The sequence below is a fragment of the Entelurus aequoreus genome, linkage group LG12, assembly GCF_033978785.1.
Source record: "Entelurus aequoreus isolate RoL-2023_Sb linkage group LG12, RoL_Eaeq_v1.1, whole genome shotgun sequence".
Taxonomy (NCBI): Eukaryota; Metazoa; Chordata; class Actinopteri; order Syngnathiformes; family Syngnathidae; genus Entelurus; species Entelurus aequoreus.
Genome location: NC_084742.1, coordinates 60,620,337 through 60,638,605, shown reverse-complemented (window position 1 = coordinate 60,638,605; position 18,269 = coordinate 60,620,337). Strand labels below are relative to the sequence as shown.

At 41.2% G+C, this 18,269-nt stretch overlaps 1 protein-coding gene and 1 long non-coding RNA gene across 3 annotated transcripts in view; one reads left to right on the top strand and one right to left on the bottom strand.

The window, feature by feature from the left end:
- Positions 1 to 1,542, top strand: part of ntf3 (neurotrophin 3) — a 128,142-nt gene extending 126,600 nt beyond the window's left edge. Inside the window, exon 2 of the mRNA XM_062066335.1 lies at positions 204 to 1,542. Within this exon, the coding sequence (XP_061922319.1) occupies positions 204 to 1,019 (816 nt within the window). The 3' untranslated portion in view covers positions 1,020 to 1,542. The remainder of the gene's footprint in view (positions 1 to 203) is intronic.
- LOC133662384 (uncharacterized) overlaps positions 1 to 18,269 on the bottom strand; it is a 176,693-nt gene that overhangs the window by 107,487 nt on the left and 50,937 nt on the right. The gene's annotated exons all lie outside the window — the stretch shown is intronic.

Below are 18,269 nucleotides of genomic sequence, written 5' to 3'. Positions count from 1 at the left end.
TGTATATATATATATTTTTTTTGTTGAAATAGAGGTTCCTGACAAATTCAAAAAGCCTTGATGCAAAAAAATAAATGTATGTGATTCTTTTATGCATTTAAAAACTAAAAAGGGTCCGTGCAGACCCTAATAGGTCAAGAACAACACTTCTGGGAAGTAAAACTAGCACCTCTGACACCAACTGCCTCGTTCTGTCTTTGCAGATCTTACAGGTGAACCTTGTGATGTCCATCCTGCTCTACGTGATGGTCCTCGTGTACCTCTATGGTATCCAGGCAACCAACATGGACAACAGTCACCAGCAGCAGCAGCAGCAGCAGCAGCAGCAGCCTGGTCCTGACCCTTTAAACTCCCTCATCATCCAGCTGCTCCAGGCTGACCTGACCAGGGGCAAGAGTCGGGGTAACCAGAGCCAGCAGGGGAAAAGCCGAGACCCAGAGACCCAGGACTCTCTTCTCGTCGCCAATACGCCCACGGAGGAGCGGCGGGGGGCCGTGATGATGTTGAACACGGACCTTCTGAGGCAACACAAGCGCTTCAATTCGCCTCGAGTGCTTCTGAGCGACAGACCGCCCCTGCAGCCGCCGCCGCTGTACATGGCGGATGACTTCGTGAACGGCGGACCGCAGGGCCAATCATCCGGGAATAAGACCCGGAAGAAGCGCTACACCGAGCACAGGAGCTACCGCGGGGAATATTCCGTGTGCGACAGCGAGAGCACGTGGGTGACCAACAAAACCGAAGCGGTGGACTTGGACGGGAACACCGTCAAGGTTTTGGGCAAAATCAAAACCAGCGCCACGCGGGACATCAATCAGTACTTTTACGAGACCAGGTGTCTGTGCGAGAAGGGACGCTGCAGGGGCATCGACGACAAGAACTGGAACTCGGTCTGCAAAACCAAGCAGGCCCACGTCAGGGCGCTCACGCAGGACTTCAACAATAGAACAGGCTGGAGGTGGATACGCATCAACACTTCCTGTGTGTGCGCGCTGTCCAGGAAACGTCACAGGACGTAAAAAACTAAACAACCCCTCGGGAACCTCGGCCACCTGGAACTCCTGCAGCGGAGTCTATTGGCAGGCCACAGCCCCTGGTGGTTGGTGGTGGTATGACATGACACCTCTACTGAAGAATACCAGGGTCAGAACTTGTGTGAAGGGGAACTGTACATATAAATTATTTAAATTATAGGATATGCATGTAGTTCATACATGCTGGTCTAAATATATATGTATGAATATATTTGTGTTATTTATTGAAGGAAGTCTGCTTCCAAAGGAACAACAAAACATCTAAAAATTGGAGCTATTCTGAGGCTACAAAGCTGGACTGGGCTGCAAAGGTGCTTCACCCTGACACTTATTATGTGCCTTGACCAGTGTGGCTGCACAGGGACCTCATTTACACACACACACACACACACACACACACACACACACACACACACACACACACACACACACACACACACACACACACACACACACACACACACACACATACACACACACACACACACACACACACACACACACACACGCACGCGCACACACACAAAGTTACAGCATAATACCAAAATTGGCCAATTTCCACCATGTATTCCTTTTTCTCCCATCCACACGTTTTCCCTAAACTGATATCATGAGCAATATATTCCTTTTACTGAAATGATGAATGAAAAAATGCAATGTTTGGAAATATTCCACAGGCCAAGACATGATACTGTATATTGGTATATTTCCACAGACTGGTGTGAGCATGTACTGTATTCCATTTTGTCACCACCAGTTCCTTTAAAACCCATTTGGTTTGCAAGCAAAACTAAAAATAAAAAGTTTCATGCATTTCATTTATTGCTTTAATAGGAAAATGTGTCTTGAATCATTCTTCATGAATCTGAACTTGTTGTTGATGCAGAAAATCCATTAAAAGGAACTGCACTTTTTCTTTGCATTTTGTCTGTCATTCACAATCTTTAGGTGAGACAAAAACAAATGTTTTTCCTTTTTTATACATTCTAACTTGTAAATAAAGGCTGGCAAAAGTCAGCTAACATATACGCTCTAATACAGGTGTGTCAAACTAATTTTAGATCGGGGGCCACATGGAGAAAAATCTACTCCCAAGTGGGCCGGACTGGTAAAATCACGGCATGATAACTTAAAAATAAAGACAACTTCAGATTGTTTTCTTTGTATAGAAATAGAACAAGCACATTCTGAAATTATACAAATCATAATGTTGTTGGCCTTTTTTTACACTTACATGTTGCGGTTAATAGTATTCTATCTTTATTTGTCGTTATTTATACTTTCTGAATAAATTATGTGATATTGTTCATCATTGAACTCATTGGTGTTAATTTTCAATCTAGATAGATAGATAGTACTTTATCTATCAAGATAAAAAAATAATATCAAAATAAAATTACAGGATGTTATTGATGCAGTGTGTTCATTTTCTTCGACTGGTGCACGAACATCATGTGGTGTATTTTTTTATATATATATATGTAGCATCATCTACAAAGATACAAAGAATTGATATTGCGACATCTAGTGGACACATTTAGAACAGCAGTTTCTTTCATTTAAAAGTTTCGGCTCATTTTTATACTTAGCAAACTTATACCGCGGGCCGGATAAAACCTGTTCGCGGGCCTCATCCGGCCCGCGGGCCGTACATTTGACACCCCTGCTCTAATAGGATACGCTCTATTGTGCCTATAAAAAAACATCCAAAACCTTTTATTAAGGTTAGAAATTACACATCATTCACAAAAAAGAGTTAAAAGAGGATCACAGACACGCTGACACACAAGGTCACTACCCCAGCAGCACCCTGGAAGACCTTGCAGCACCGAGCTACCACAGTAGACACGGGGACTAGACCCAGCAGGCCCCAACCAAGACGGGCACCCGGAAGGGATGGACGGTGGGACCCAGGAGCTCCAGACACTGGATAGAGTAGCCTGAGGCTAAGTATTTCATGCACAGTTGGACTTGGTCGTCTGTGAAGAACCTACGTCAGGCCTGGGCAATTATTTTTGACTCGGGGGGCCAAATTTAGAGAAAAAATGTGTCTGGGGGCCGGTCTATCTGATTTTTAAGAACACTAATATAAAACCTCACAATAATGTCTGACCGCCTCAAAAAACGGAATGGAATATTACATTTTTTTACTGAATGAGACACCCAGAATGTACATGAAAATAAAGAACGTGGGATTTACAATATTAACTATGAACAATAAACCACTGAATATTGACAACATATGAACGTCACACCCCCTCTCCATACACATATTTTACAATCAAGCGAAACGCAACAATAATGTGAAATATGAACGCGAAAAAACTAAAAAAACACCTACAATCTGATACATCTGATATATCACTAAGGTTTAGAACTTTGTTGTAAAAATCTCCTTCCGCGTCTGTCCCTGACACCCACATTTCAGGCAGGCCTCTCTGGAAACACTCTGTGGAAACGCTCCCCGCCCACACTGCTTGGAGCCTAGTCTGAGCTGCTGTGACTTAAATGACCATAGTAACTAATTAGATGACCATAGTAACTAATTAGATGACCATAGTAACTAATTAGATGACCATAGTAACTAGTATATCATGCAAAAGCGCAGATTCCAACCATTGAAATACTTTGTATAGTTCAAGACTTATGGTACTTTAAAAACATCACTACACATCATAATGGCAGCTACACTTTACATCTTAAAGATCTACTGAAATTAGATTGTTTTATTTAAACGGGGATAGCAGGTCCATTCTATGTGTCATACTTGATCATTTCGCGATATTGCCATATTTTCGCTGAAAGGATTTAGTAGAGAACATCGACGATAAAGTTCGCCACTTTCGGTCGCTGATAAAAAAGCCTTGCCTGTACCGGAAGTAACGTGACGTCACAGGTTGTGGAGCTCCTCACATCTGCACATTGTTTACAATCATGGCCACCAGCAGCGTGAGCAATTCGGACCAAGAAAGCGACAATTACCCCACTAATTTGAGCGAGGATGAAATATTTGTGGATGAGGAAAGTGAGAGTGAAGGATTAGAGGGCAGTGGAAGCGATTCAGATAGGGAAGATGCTGTGAGAGGCAGGTGGGACCTGATATTCAGCTGTAAACACTAAATAAACACAAGACATATGTATACTCTATTACAGGGGTGCTCATTACGTCGATCGCGATCTACCGGTCGATCGCGGAGGGTGTGTTAGTCGATCCCCAGCCAGGCATTAAAAAAATAGTCCTAAAAATTAGCGATCATAAATCTTCACTATGACGTCACTTTCGTCACTTGATTGACATTCACGGCACCCGAGGGTCTTCTGAGGTGACGCTGGCTGCTGCCAGATCATTATTAAGAAAAATTTACCGACAGGAAGGCGAGAAACACTTTTTATTTCAACAGACTCTGGCGCCGTACCTGTCGTCAAAACTCCAAAGACCGACTGCACAGTTGCACAATAAAAGCGCTGCTTCATCCTGCCTGCACAAACAAAATAATAGTCTCAGAAAGCTGGCGTGCACAAGCTAGCAAGCTACGGAGTTTGCCGCCAATGTATGTCTTGTAAAGTGTATGCAAAGGAGTACGGAAGCTGGACAAATAAGATGCCAAAAACCAACCACTTTCATGTGGTATTGGACAGAAAGGAGGACTTTTTTTCTCCTCCATTTGAAAATGCGGACGTTATCAGCACTACTGTCTGATTCCAATCAATGCAAGTCATCAGAATCAGGTAATACACCAACTTATATTCTTGTCTTAATGAAAGAAAGGAATCTATATGTGTTAAACATGCTTGCATTATCTTTAAACACCTTTAAAGGCCTACTGAAATGAATTTTTTTTATTTAAACGGGGATAGCAGATCCATTCTATGTGTCATACTTGATCATTTCGCAATATTGCCATATTTTTGCTGAAAGGATTTAGTAGAGAACAACGACGATAAAGTTCGCAACTTTTGGTCGCTGATAAAAAAAAGCCTTGCCTGTACCGGAAGTAGCGTGACGTAACAGGAGGTAGGATTCCTCACAATTCCCCGCTGTTTACAATGGAGCGAGAGAGATTCGGACCGAGAAAGCGACGATTACCCCATTAATTTGAGCCAGGATGAAATATTCGTGGATGAGGAACGTTAGAGTGAAGAACTAGAGAGGCAGTGCAGGACGTATCTTTTTCGCTCTGACCGTAACTTAGGTACAAGCTGGCTCATTGGATTACACACACTCTCCTTTTTCTATTGTGGATTACGGATTTGTATTTTAAACCACCTCGGATACTATATCCTCTTGAAAATGAGAGTCGAGAACGCGAAATGTACATTCACAGTGACTTTTATCTCCACGACAATACATCAGCAAAGCTCTTTAGCTACTGAGCTAACGTGATAGCATCTGGCTCCAATGCATATAGAAACAAAATAAATAAATCCCTGACTGGAAGGATAGATAGAAGATCAACAATACTATTAAACCATGGACATGTAACTACACGGTTAATAATCCCCAGCCTGGCGAAGCTTAACAATGCTGTTGCTAACGACGCTGAAGCTAACTTAGCAACTTAGCAACCAGACCTCACAGAGCTATGATAAAAACATTAGCGCTCCACCTACGCCAGCCAGCCCTCATCTGCTCATCAACACCCGTGCTCACCTGCGTTCCAGCGATCCACGGCGCGACGAAGGACTTCACCCGATCACAGATGCGGTGGCGGCTAGCATCGGCTAGCGCGTCTGCTATCCAAGTAAGTACTCCTTGATGTGTTGCTACAGCCAGCCGCTAATACACCGATCCCACCTACAACTTTCTTCTTTGCAGTCTTCATTGTTCATTAAACAAATTGCAACAGATTCACCAACACAGATGTCCAGAATACTGTGGAATTGTTAGATGAAAACAGAGCTTTTTGTATGGTGACACATTGGGTACGAATACTTCCGTTGCCGTCGTGACGTCACGTGCATACATCATATCCAAAGGAGTTTTTCAACCGGAAGTTTAGCGGGAAATTTAAAGGCCTACTGAAATGAATGTTTTTTATTTAAACGGGAATAGCAGATCCATTCTATGTATCATACTTGATCATTTTGCGATATTGCCATATTTTTGCTGAAAGGATTTAGTAGAGAAAATCGACGATAAAGTTCGCAACTTTTGCTCGCTGATAAAAAAAAAGCCTTGCCTGTACCGGAAGTAGCGTGACGTCACAGGAGCTAGTATTTCTCACAATTCCCCATTGTTTACAATGGAGCGAGAGATATTCGGACCGAGAAAGTGACGATTACCCCATTAATTTGAGCGAGGATGAAAGAATCGTAGATGAGGAACGTTACAGTGAAGGACTTGAGAGGCAGTGATGGACGTATCTTTTTTCGCTCTGACCGTAACTTAGGTACAAGCTGGCTCATTGGATTCCACACTCTCTCCTTTTTCTATTGTGGATCACAGATTTGTATTTTAAACCACCTCGGATACTATATCCTCTTGAAAATGAGAGTCGAGAACGCGAAATGGACATTCACAGTGACTGAACATGTAAATACACGATTAATAATATTCAGCTTTGCGGAGCTAAAAAAATAGAAGCTAACCTAGCTACGTAGCCAACGTGATAGCATCAGTCTCAAATGCAGATAGAAACTAAATAAAAAAAAACCCTGACTGGATGGATAGACAGAAGATCAAAAATACTATTAAACCATGAACATGTAAATACACAATTAATAATATTCAGCTTTGCGAAGCTAAAAAAATAGAAGCTAACCTAGCAACGTAGCCAACGTGATAGCATCAGTCTCAAATGCAGATAGAAACTAAATGAAAAAAAAAACCCTGACTGGATGGATAGACAGAAGATCAAAAATACTATTAAACCATGAACATGTAAATACACGATTAATAATATTCAGCTTTGCGAAGCTAAAAAAATAGAAGCTAACCTAGCTACGTAGCCAACGTGATAGCATCAGTCTCAAATGCAGATAGAAACTAAATTTAAAAAAAACCCTGACTGGATGGATAGACAGAAGATCAAAAATACTATTAAACCATGAACATGTAAATACACGATTAATAATATTCAGCTTGGCGAAGCTAAAAAAACAGAAGCTAACTTAGATGCGGCGGCGGGCGTACTCACGGTAGCGCGTCTGCTATCCTGCTCAAAACACAACACAACCTCCTGGTGTTGGTGTTGCTGTAGTCCGCCGCTCCACCGATCGCACCTACAACTTTCTTATTTGCAGTCTCCATTGTCCATTAAACAAATTGCAAAAGATTCACCAACACAGATGTCCAGAATACTGTGGAATTTTGTCAAAGAAAACGGAGGTATTTGAATTGGGTCCAAACACTTCCCTTGACCTCGTGACGTCACGCGCATACGTCATCATACCGCGACGTTTTCAAGCGGAAGTTTCCTGGGAAGTTTAAAATTGCACTTTATAAGTTAACCCGGCCGTATTGGCATGTGTTGCAATGCTAAGATTTCATCATTGATATATAAACTATCAGACTGCGTGGTCGGTAGTAGTGGCTTTCAGTAGGCCTTTAACTTGTTAACAATATTAACTATATGTGTTAAACATGCTTGTATTATCTTTAAACACCTTGAACTTGTTAACAATATTAACTATATGTATTAAACATGCTTGTATTATCATTAATCACCTTTAATTTAATAACAATATTAACTATATGTGTTAAACATGCTTGCATTATCATTAAACACCTTTAACTTGTTAACAAAAACATATATTTCATAAATAAGTAAATATAAATTATATATATGAATGAGGTAGATCCCCGCGACTTGATCAATTGAAAAGTAGCTCGCCTGCAGAAAAAGTGTGAGCACCCCTGCTCTATTAGCCACAACACAACCAGGCTTATATTTAATATGCCACAAATTAATCGCGCATAACAAACACCTCCCCCCTCCCGTCCATATAACCCGCCAATACAACTCAAACACCCGCACAACACACTCCATCCCACAGCCCGTTCACCTCCGTAAAGATAATACTATTTCCCCAAAGTTACGTACGTGACATGCACATAGCGGCATGCACGTACGGGCAAGCGATCAAATGTTTGGAAAAAAGCTTTGTACTCACGGTAGCGCGTCTGCTATCCAAGTCAAAGTCGTCCTGGTTGTGTTGCTGCAGCCAGCCGCTAATACACCGATCCCACCTACAACTTTCTTCTTTGCAGTCTTCATTGTTCATTAAACAAATTGCAAAAGATTCACCAACACAGATGTCCAGAATACTGTGGAATTTTGCGATGAAAACCGAGCTTTTTGTATTGGATACAATGTGACCGAATACTTCCGCACAATCCGTGACGTCACGCGCATACGTCATCATACCGAGACGTTTTCAGCCGGATATTTCCCGGGAAATTTAAAATGTCACTTTATAAGTTAACCCGGCCGTATTGGCATGTGTTGCAATGTTAAGATTTCATCATTGATATATAAACTATCAGACTGTGTGGTCGCTAGTAGTGGCTTTCAGTTAGCCTTTAAAGATCTAAAAAAATTATTTGGGAATGTCCGGCGGGCCAGATTGAAAAGCTCAGCGGGCCGCATGTGGCCCTCGGGCTTTCATTTGCCCAGGTCTGACCTACGTGGTCCTGGCTGGCGGAGGGATTGTTCCACAAAGTGCAGTTCATCAAGTGACTTTCATCATGTTCACTACAATCATCGGCCACAACGTATTGAGAGCTAACAGGAGTTGGAGGAAGAAAATGTCTTTACCAGTTGACAGAGAGCATGAACACTTGTGTTCCCAACTAAACATCCAGATGTGCAGGCCATTGTTGGCATGGTTTGGAGAGGCGGGACAGGACTGTAGTCTCTCCTCCTGAGAGGCACTAGGCGGCAGAAGACCGCTGGCATCCAGTTATTGTCAACAACAAAACCAGCAGACAGAATATTTCAATATTCTTGGAAAGGAAGTCACCCTACACACAATCTTGTATCATTCTACAAGTGACTAGGTCAGTATGATGCTTTATCAGTATCATACAGCAGTGTTGTTCAACCTTTTTGGAGCCAAAGCACATTTTTTTCATTGAAAAAATCCAGAGGCACACCACTAGCAGAAAACAAAAAAATGAAACTCAGCTGCTGATATTGACAGTAAAAAGTCGTTGTCACAATTGTTGGATATGACTTTAAAGCATAACCAAGCATGCATCACTATAGCTCTTGTCTCAAAGTAGGTGTACTGTCACCACCTGTCACATCACACCCTGACTTATTTGGACTTTTTGGCTGTTTTCCTGTGTGTAGTGTTTTACTTGTTGATTGTCATGTCATGTACAGATGTACTCTGTGGACCCCGTCTGCTGCTCCCACACACTGTAAGTTTTTGCTGTTGTCCAGCATTCTGTTTTTGTTTACTTTGCAGCCAGTTCGTTTTTAGTTTAAATTTTGCATAACCTTCCCTAAGCGTCAATGCCTTTTCTTAGCGGCACTCACCTTTTGTTTATTTTTGGTTTAAGCATTAGATAGCTTTTTACCTGCACGCTGCCTCCCGCTGTCGTCGGCATATTGTGATCACCACAAACCATGTTTCTGACATCTACAAGGCAATTAAAGGCCTACTGAAATGAATTTTTTTATTTAAACGGGGATAGCAGATCTATTCTATGTGTCATACTTGATCATTTCGCGATATTGCCATATTTTTGCTGAAAGGATTTAGTAGAGAACGACGACGATAAAGATCACAACTTTTGGTATCTGACAAAAAAAAGCCTTGCCCCTACCGGAAGTAGCGTGACGTAGTCAGTGTAGTCAGTTGAACATTTCCGCAAAGTTCCCTATTGTTTACAGCGATGGCGGCCAGAAGTGAGAGCGATTCAGACCGAGAAAGCGACGATTTCCCCATTAATTTGAGCGAGGATGAAAGATTTGTGGATGAGGAAAGTGCAAGTGAAGAACTAGTGGGGAGTGGAAGCAATTCAGATAGGGAAGATGCTGTGAGAGCCGGGGGTGACCTGATATTCAGCTGGGAATGACTACAACAGTAAATAAACACAAGACATATATATACTCTATTAGCCACAACACAACCAGGCTAATATTTAATATGCCACAAATTAATCCCACATAAAAACACCTAGGTGTTTGTTATGCTAGCTACTAGCTCCCGTCCATATAACCCGCCAATACAATTCAAACACCTGCACAACACTCACTCAGCCCAAAGGACCGTTCACCTAACCCAAGGTTCATAAAGCTTATATATTTACCCAAAGTTACGTACGTGACACGCACGTACGGGCAAGCGATCAAATGTTTGGAAGCGCAGCTGCGTACTCACGGTACCGCGTCTGCGTCTGTGTATCCAAATCAAAGTAATCCTGGTAAGAGTCTGTGTTGTCCCAGTTCTCTACAGGCGTCTGTGCATCGAAGTCAAAGTCCTCCTGGTAAGAGTCTCTGTTGTCCGAGTTCTTCGATCTTGACTGCATCTTTCGGGAATGTAAACAATGAAACGCCGGCTGTGTTGTGTTGCTGACTTCTCTCGCAAAATACTCCGCTTCGCACCGACAACTTTCTTCTTTGCTTGCTCAGCTTCTTTCTCCATAATGCAATGAACAAATTGCAACAGATTCACCAACACAGATGTCCAGAATACTGTGGAATTATGAGATGAAAACAGAGCTAATTTGTATTGGCTTCAATGTGGGAGCCATACCTCTGTTTCACTGGCTACGTCACGCACATACGTCATCATCCAAAGGAGTTTTCAACCGGAAGTTTAGCAGGAAATTTAAAATGGCACTTTATAAGTTAACCCGGCCGTATTGGCACGTGTTGCAATGTTAAGATTTCATCATTGATGTATAAACTATCAGACTGCGTGGTCAGTAGTAGTGGCTTTCAGTAGGCCTTTAACTACCGGCTGCCACCTACTGATATGGAAGAGTATTACACGGTTACTCTGCCGCGCTCTAGACAGCACCGACACTCAACAACACATTATTTGCGGATTATAATGACTAGTTTGCAAAAAATATTTCTAACCCAAATAGGTGAAAATACTTAATTAATCTCCCACACACCAGACAATATCTCATGGTACACTAGTGTGCCGCGGCACAGTGGTTGAGAAACCTTGTCATACAGTATTCAAACCCTGCTTCAAAAAGCTGTGCACTACAAAATGTGCTCATTAATCCTGACTTCTTTATTTGGATAAAAACAAACTAAATAAATCAGCAGTCATTCTTTTTTGTTTTGTAGGTTCAAGTGTTTTATTTATTGAGCTCCTGAGTTAATGTCGCTCATCAATTTGAATTGATTATTTGTCGAGTTTATTTAGTTTCATTTTTCAGTATCAAATGGTTCAAGTCGGTCAAAAATGAAACAAAAACTGAGCTGTTTGATCACAATACCCAGCAATATGTTTGGAGGAGAAAAGGTGAGGCCTTTAATTCCAGGAACACCATGCCTACCGTCAAGCATGGTGGTGGTAGTATTATGCTCTGGGCCTGTTTTGCTGCCAATGGAACTGCTGCTTTAAATGGGACAATGAAAAAGGAGGATTAGCTCCAAATTGTTCAGGACAAGCTAAAATCATCAGCCCGGAGGTTGGGTCTTGGGCGCAGTTGGGTGTTCCAACAGGACAATGACCCCAAACACACCTCAAAAGTGGTAAAGGAATGGCTAAATCAGGCTAGAATGAAGGTTTTAGAATGGCCTTCCCAAAGTCCTGACTTAAAGGTGTGGACAATGCTGAAGAAACAAGTCCATGTCAGAAAAGCAACACATTTAGCTGAACTGCAGCAATTTAGTGGTCAAGTGGTCAAGCAGAAGCTTGTGGATGGCTACCAAAAGCGCCTTATTGCAGGTAAACTTGCCAAGGGACATGTAAGCAAATATTAACATTGCTGTATGTATACTTTTGACCCTCACATTTTCAGTAGACCATAATAAATTCATAAAAGAAGCAAACTTCATGAATGTTTTTTGTGACCAACAAGTATGTGCTCCAATCACTACATCACAAAAAAATAAGAAATGATTGGAAACTCAAGACAGCCATGACATGATGTTCTTTACGAGTGTATGTACACTTTTGACCACCACTGTAAGTTAGAACTGTACGCTACTTTGTATCAGAAATGGCAACAGCGGAGGATGCATGTGCATGTACGAGCCAGTCTGCCCCACAACGAGAGGATAGAGAAAAAGAAGGAGCTTATCGACTACAATGGCGGACTCGCGCAAAGCCCTTGGGGTAAATGTTGACCATATATGGATAATCTGCTAATGTCACCACTGGGAAAAAGGTCACAAATTGGGCAAAACTCAAAAAGCTTGTTGAGAGGAAGTATGAAGGAAGGCAAGATTGTTTTATAAACATCTCTGCAATACCTGCATGATTGGATTTCACATTTTCAGGACTTATGCGGATCCTAAATACAAAAAAAAAACAGGTGCCAACCGGTAAGAATTTTATTTTTTGCATACTTTAATGTTAATACAATGTTATGCAGAGGTGTACTTATCACTTTTTTTTGTACCATGAAAATGTGGTACGCGGGCTCCATCTAGTGCTACGCCAAAGAATCACTTCATTAAAGTACAGTCTTTTATTTTCCCATGTTCAAACTGTGTGTAATGTAACAGTGGCCATTATTATTTAATATACTTGTTAAATGCCCACACCTTGGAAAAAGGGCATATGCACAACCACACCCCTACACCCATCCCACGCCTTCGCCTCCCTTAACCCCCCCTGGGGCGATGGAAGGATGTGGCGCACTTTTAATGGCAGCAGCCACACTCTTCTTGTTGCAAGTTCTGTGTAACATGTTTATGTGTGCTTACGGCTATTGAGCTTCTTTTTTTTTGCCTCCGTCTGGAAGAGTTCAGTCTGAGATTTACTTTTTTTTTTACTCAACTTATCCCCTAAACCACCGCCAATAATCAATATAAACTCATCCAGACCTGCATCTAATCCACACTCACAGGACACGTCATTAGGTACACCGTATTAGCTCCAATATCAGAGCTGGACCAAAACTGGTGAAAAGATTCCAAGTGTATTGTGTCCTGTGGGGGGCAGTAGTGAGAACTACACAATGTTAATGATGGAATGTGTGGTTTCCTTGGTCTTTTCATTGCAACAATGTGCTCATTATTGTGGTTGCTGTTTGAGATGGTGTAGAACTGCAAAACAAATCATTGCATATTGTTTTGATTGAGGGTTTCTTCATGAGAAATTGTGGCCGTGCTAGTCAGTGAAGTCTGCAGAAAGTGAAATAACTGCTGACAACGAGCGTTTAAGCGTGAAAAACGCAACAGATTCAAATCATTTCCATGTCCATTTTGTTTGGGATCTTAAGCCGTTAAAAGGCTTCTCCAGGTAGACAAACATACCCTTTCCACCAGGATCAAGCTTAACTTCCATCCCTGTTGCATGCCTGCCAAGCCAGAAAAGACAGTGGATTATAGGATTCTTTCAGCAGTAAGGAGGGCTGGCTCAGATGCTGGTCTCCCAGAGGGGGTTGTGGACCTTGGACAGGAGCAGTGCACGGTTCATGGTGTCCCATAGCCTGCCGAAAGCCCCGTAGTCAAAGGTCACGCCTGTTTACACACACTTTGGCAGCTGACCACCAAGCTGAGCATTGCTAATGTACTTATACATAGGTGTTGATGGTGAGATGGTATCATGACTACTAGAACTCAGTACTTATGAATGAATGACAGACATAGGTGTTGATGGTGAGATGGTATCATGACTACTAGAACTCAGTACTTATGAATGACATACATAGGTGTTGATGGTGCGATGGTATCATGACTACTAGAACTCAGTACTTATGAATGACAGACATAGGTGTTGATGGTGAGATGGTATCATGACTACTAGAACTCAGTACTTATGAATGACAGACACAGGTGTTGATGGTGAGATGGTATCATGACTACTAGAACTCAGTACCTATGAATGACAGACATAAATGTTGATGGTGAGATGGTATTATGACTACTAGAACTCAGTACTTATGAATGACAGACATAGGTGTTGATGGTGACATGGTATCATGACTACTAGAACTCAGTACTTATGAATGACAGACATAGGTGTTGATGGTGAGATGGTATCATGACTACTAGAACTCAGTACTTATGAATGACAGACATAGGTGTTGATGGTGCGATGGTATCATGACTACTAGACTCAGTACTTATGAATGAGAAACTAAGTGTTGATGGCGAGATGGTATCATGACTACTAGAACTCAGTACTTATGAATGACAGACATAGGTGTTGATGGTGAGATGGTATCATGACTACTAGAACTCAGTACTTATGAATCACAGACATAGGTGTTGATGGTGAGATGGTATCATGACTACTAGAACTCAGTACTTATGAATGACAGACATAGGTGTTGATGGTGAGATGGTATCATGACTACTAGAACTCAGTACTTATGAATGACAGACATAGGTGTTGATGGTGAGATGGTATCATGACTACTAGAACTCAGTACTTATGAATGACAGACATAGGTGTTGATGGTGCGATGGTATCATGACTACTAGACTCAGTACTTATGAATAAGAAACTAAGTGTTGATTGCGAGATGGTATCATGACTACTAGAACTCAGTACTTATGAATGACAGACATAAGTGTTGATGGTGAGATGGTATCATGACTACTAGAACTCAGTACCTATGAATGACAGACATAGGTGTTGATGGTGCGATGGTATCATGACTACTAGAACTCAGTACTTATGAATGACAGACATAGGTGTTGATGGTGAGATGGTATCATGACTACTAGAACTCAGTACTTATGAATGACAGACATAGGTGTTGATGGTGAGATGGTATCATGACTACTAGAACTCAGTACTTATGAATGACAGACATAGGTGTTGATGGTGCGATGGTATCATGACTACTAGACTCAGTACTTATGAATAAGAAACTAAGTGTTGATTGCGAGATGGTATCATGACTACTAGAACTCAGTACTTATGAATGACAGACATAAGTGTTGATGGTGAGATGGTATCATGACTACTAGAACTCAGTACCTATGAATGACAGACATAGGTGTTGATGGTGCGATGGTATCATGACTACTAGAACTCAGTACTTATGAATGACAGACATAGGTGTTGATGGTGAGATGGTATCATGACTACTAGAACTCAGTACCTATGAATGACAGACATAGGTGTTGATTGTGCGATGGTATCATGACTACTAGAACTCAGTACCTATGAATGACAGACATAGGTGTTGATGGTGAGATGGTATCAAGACTACTAGAACTCAGTACTTATGAATGACAGACATAGGTGTTGATGGTGAGATGGTATCATGACTACTAGAACTCAGTACCTATGAATGACAGACATAGGTGTTGATGGTGAGATGGTATCAAGACTACTAGAACTCAGTACTTATGAATGACAGACATAGGTGTTGATGGTGCGATGGTATCATGACTACTAGAACTCAGTACTTATGAATGACAGACATAGGTGTTGATGGTGAGATGGTATCATGACTACTAGAACTCAGTACTTATGAATGACAGACATAGGTGTTGATGGTGAGATGGTATCATGACTACTACAACTCAGTACTTATGAATGACATACATAGGTGTTGATGTTGCGATGGTATCATGACTACTAGAACTCAGTACTTGTGAATGACAGACATAGGTGTTGATGGTGAGATGGTATCATGACTACTAGAACTCAGTACTTATGAATGACATACATAGGTGTTGATGTTGCGATGGTATCATGACTACTAGAACTCAGTACTTATGAATGACAGACATAGGTGTTGATGGTGGGATGGTATCATGACTACTAGAACTCAGTACCTATGAATGACAGACATAGGTGTTGATGGTGAGATGGTATCATGACTACTAGAACTCAGTACTTATGAATGACAGACATAGGTGTTGATGGTGCGATGGTATCATGACTACTAGAACTCAGTACTTATGAATGACAGACATAGGTGTTGATGGTGAGATGGTATCATGACTACTAGAACTCAGTACTTATGAATGACAGACATAGGTGTTGATGGTGAGATGGTATCAGGACTACTAGAACTCAGTACTTATGAATGACAGACACAGGTGTTGATGGTGAGATGGTATCATGACTACTAGAACTCAGTACTTATGAATGACAGACATAGGTGTTGATGGTGCGATGGTATCATGACTACTAGAACTCAGTACTTATGAATGACAGACATAGGTGTTGATGGTGCGATGGTATCATGACTACTAGACTCAGTACTTATGAATAAGAAACTAAGTGTTGATTGCGAGATGGTATCATGACTACTAGAACTCAGTACTTATGAATGACAGACATAAGTGTTGATGGTGAGATGGTATCATGACTACTAGAACTCAGTACCTATGAATGACAGACATAGGTGTTGATGGTGCGATGGTATCATGACTACTAGAACTCAGTACTTATGAATGACAGACATAGGTGTTGATGGTGAGATGGTATCATGACTACTAGAACTCAGTACTTATGAATGACAGACATAGGTGTTGATGGTGAGATGGTATTATGACTACTAGAACTCAGTACTTATGAATGACAGACATAGGTGTTGATGGTGAGATGGTATCATGACTACTAGAACTCAGTACTTATGAATGACAGACATAGGTGTTGATGGTGAGATGGTATCATGACTACTAGAACTCAGTACTTATGAATGACAGACATAGGTGTTGATGTTGCGATGGTATCATGACTACTAGAACTCAGTACTTATGAATGACAGACATAGGTGTTGATGGTGAGATGGTATCATGACTACTAGAACTCAGTACTTATGAATGACAGACATAAGTGTTGATGGTGAGATGGTATCATGACTACTAGAACTCAGTACTTATGAATGACAGACATAAGTGTTGATGGTGAGATGGTATCATGACTACTAGACTCAGTACTTATGAATGACAGACATAGGTGTTGATGGTGAGATGGTATCATGACTACTAGAACTCAGTACTTATGAATGACAGACATAGGTGTTGATGGTGAGATGGTATCATGACTACTAGAACTCAGTACTTATGAATGACAGACATAGGTGTTGATGGTGAGATGGTATCATGACTACTAGAACTCAGTACTTATGAATGACAGACATAGGTGTTGATGGTGAGATGGTATCATGACTACTAGAACTCAGTACTTATGAATAACAGACATAGGTGTTGATGGTGAGATGGTATCATGACTACTGGAACTCAGTACTTATGAATGACAGACATAGGTGTTGATGGTGAGATGGTATCATGACTACTAGAACTCAGTACTTATGAATGACAGACATAGGTGTTGATGGTGCGATGGTATCATGACTACTAGACTCAGTACTTATGAATGAGAAACTAAGTGTTGATGGCGAGATGGTATCATGACTACTAGAACTCAGTACTTATGAATGACAGACATAGGTGTTGATGGTGCGATGGTATCATGACTACTAGAACTCAGTACTTATGAATGACAGACATAGGTGTTGATGGTGAGATGGTATCATGACTACTAGAACTCAGTACTTATGAATGACAGACAGGTGTCGATGGTGAGATGGTATCATGACTACTAGAACTCAGTACTTATGAATGACAGACATAGGTGTCGATGGTGAGATGGTATCATGACTACTAGAACTCAGTACTTATGAATGACAGACATAGGTGTCGATGGTGAGATGGTATCATGACTACTAGAACTCAGTACTTATGAATATGACAGACATAGGTGTTGATGGTGCGATGGTATCATGACTACTAGAACTCAGTACTTATGAATGACAGACATAGGTGTTGATGGTGAGATGGTATCATGACTACTAGAACTCAGTACTTATGAATGACAGACATAGGTGTTGATGGTGAGATGGTATCATGACTACTAGAACTCAGTACTTATGAATGACAGACATAAATGTTGATGGTGAGATGGTATTATGACTACTAGAACTCAGTACTTATGAATGACAGACATAGGTGTTGATGGTGAGATGGTATCATGACTACTAGAACTCAGTACTTATGAATGACAGACATAGGTGTTGATGGTGCGATGGTATCGTGACTAATAGAACTCAGTACTTATGAATGTTTTATTGGCCATTCACATGACAACACAAATGTGATGTCTAATGTGAATGCAATCTGACCC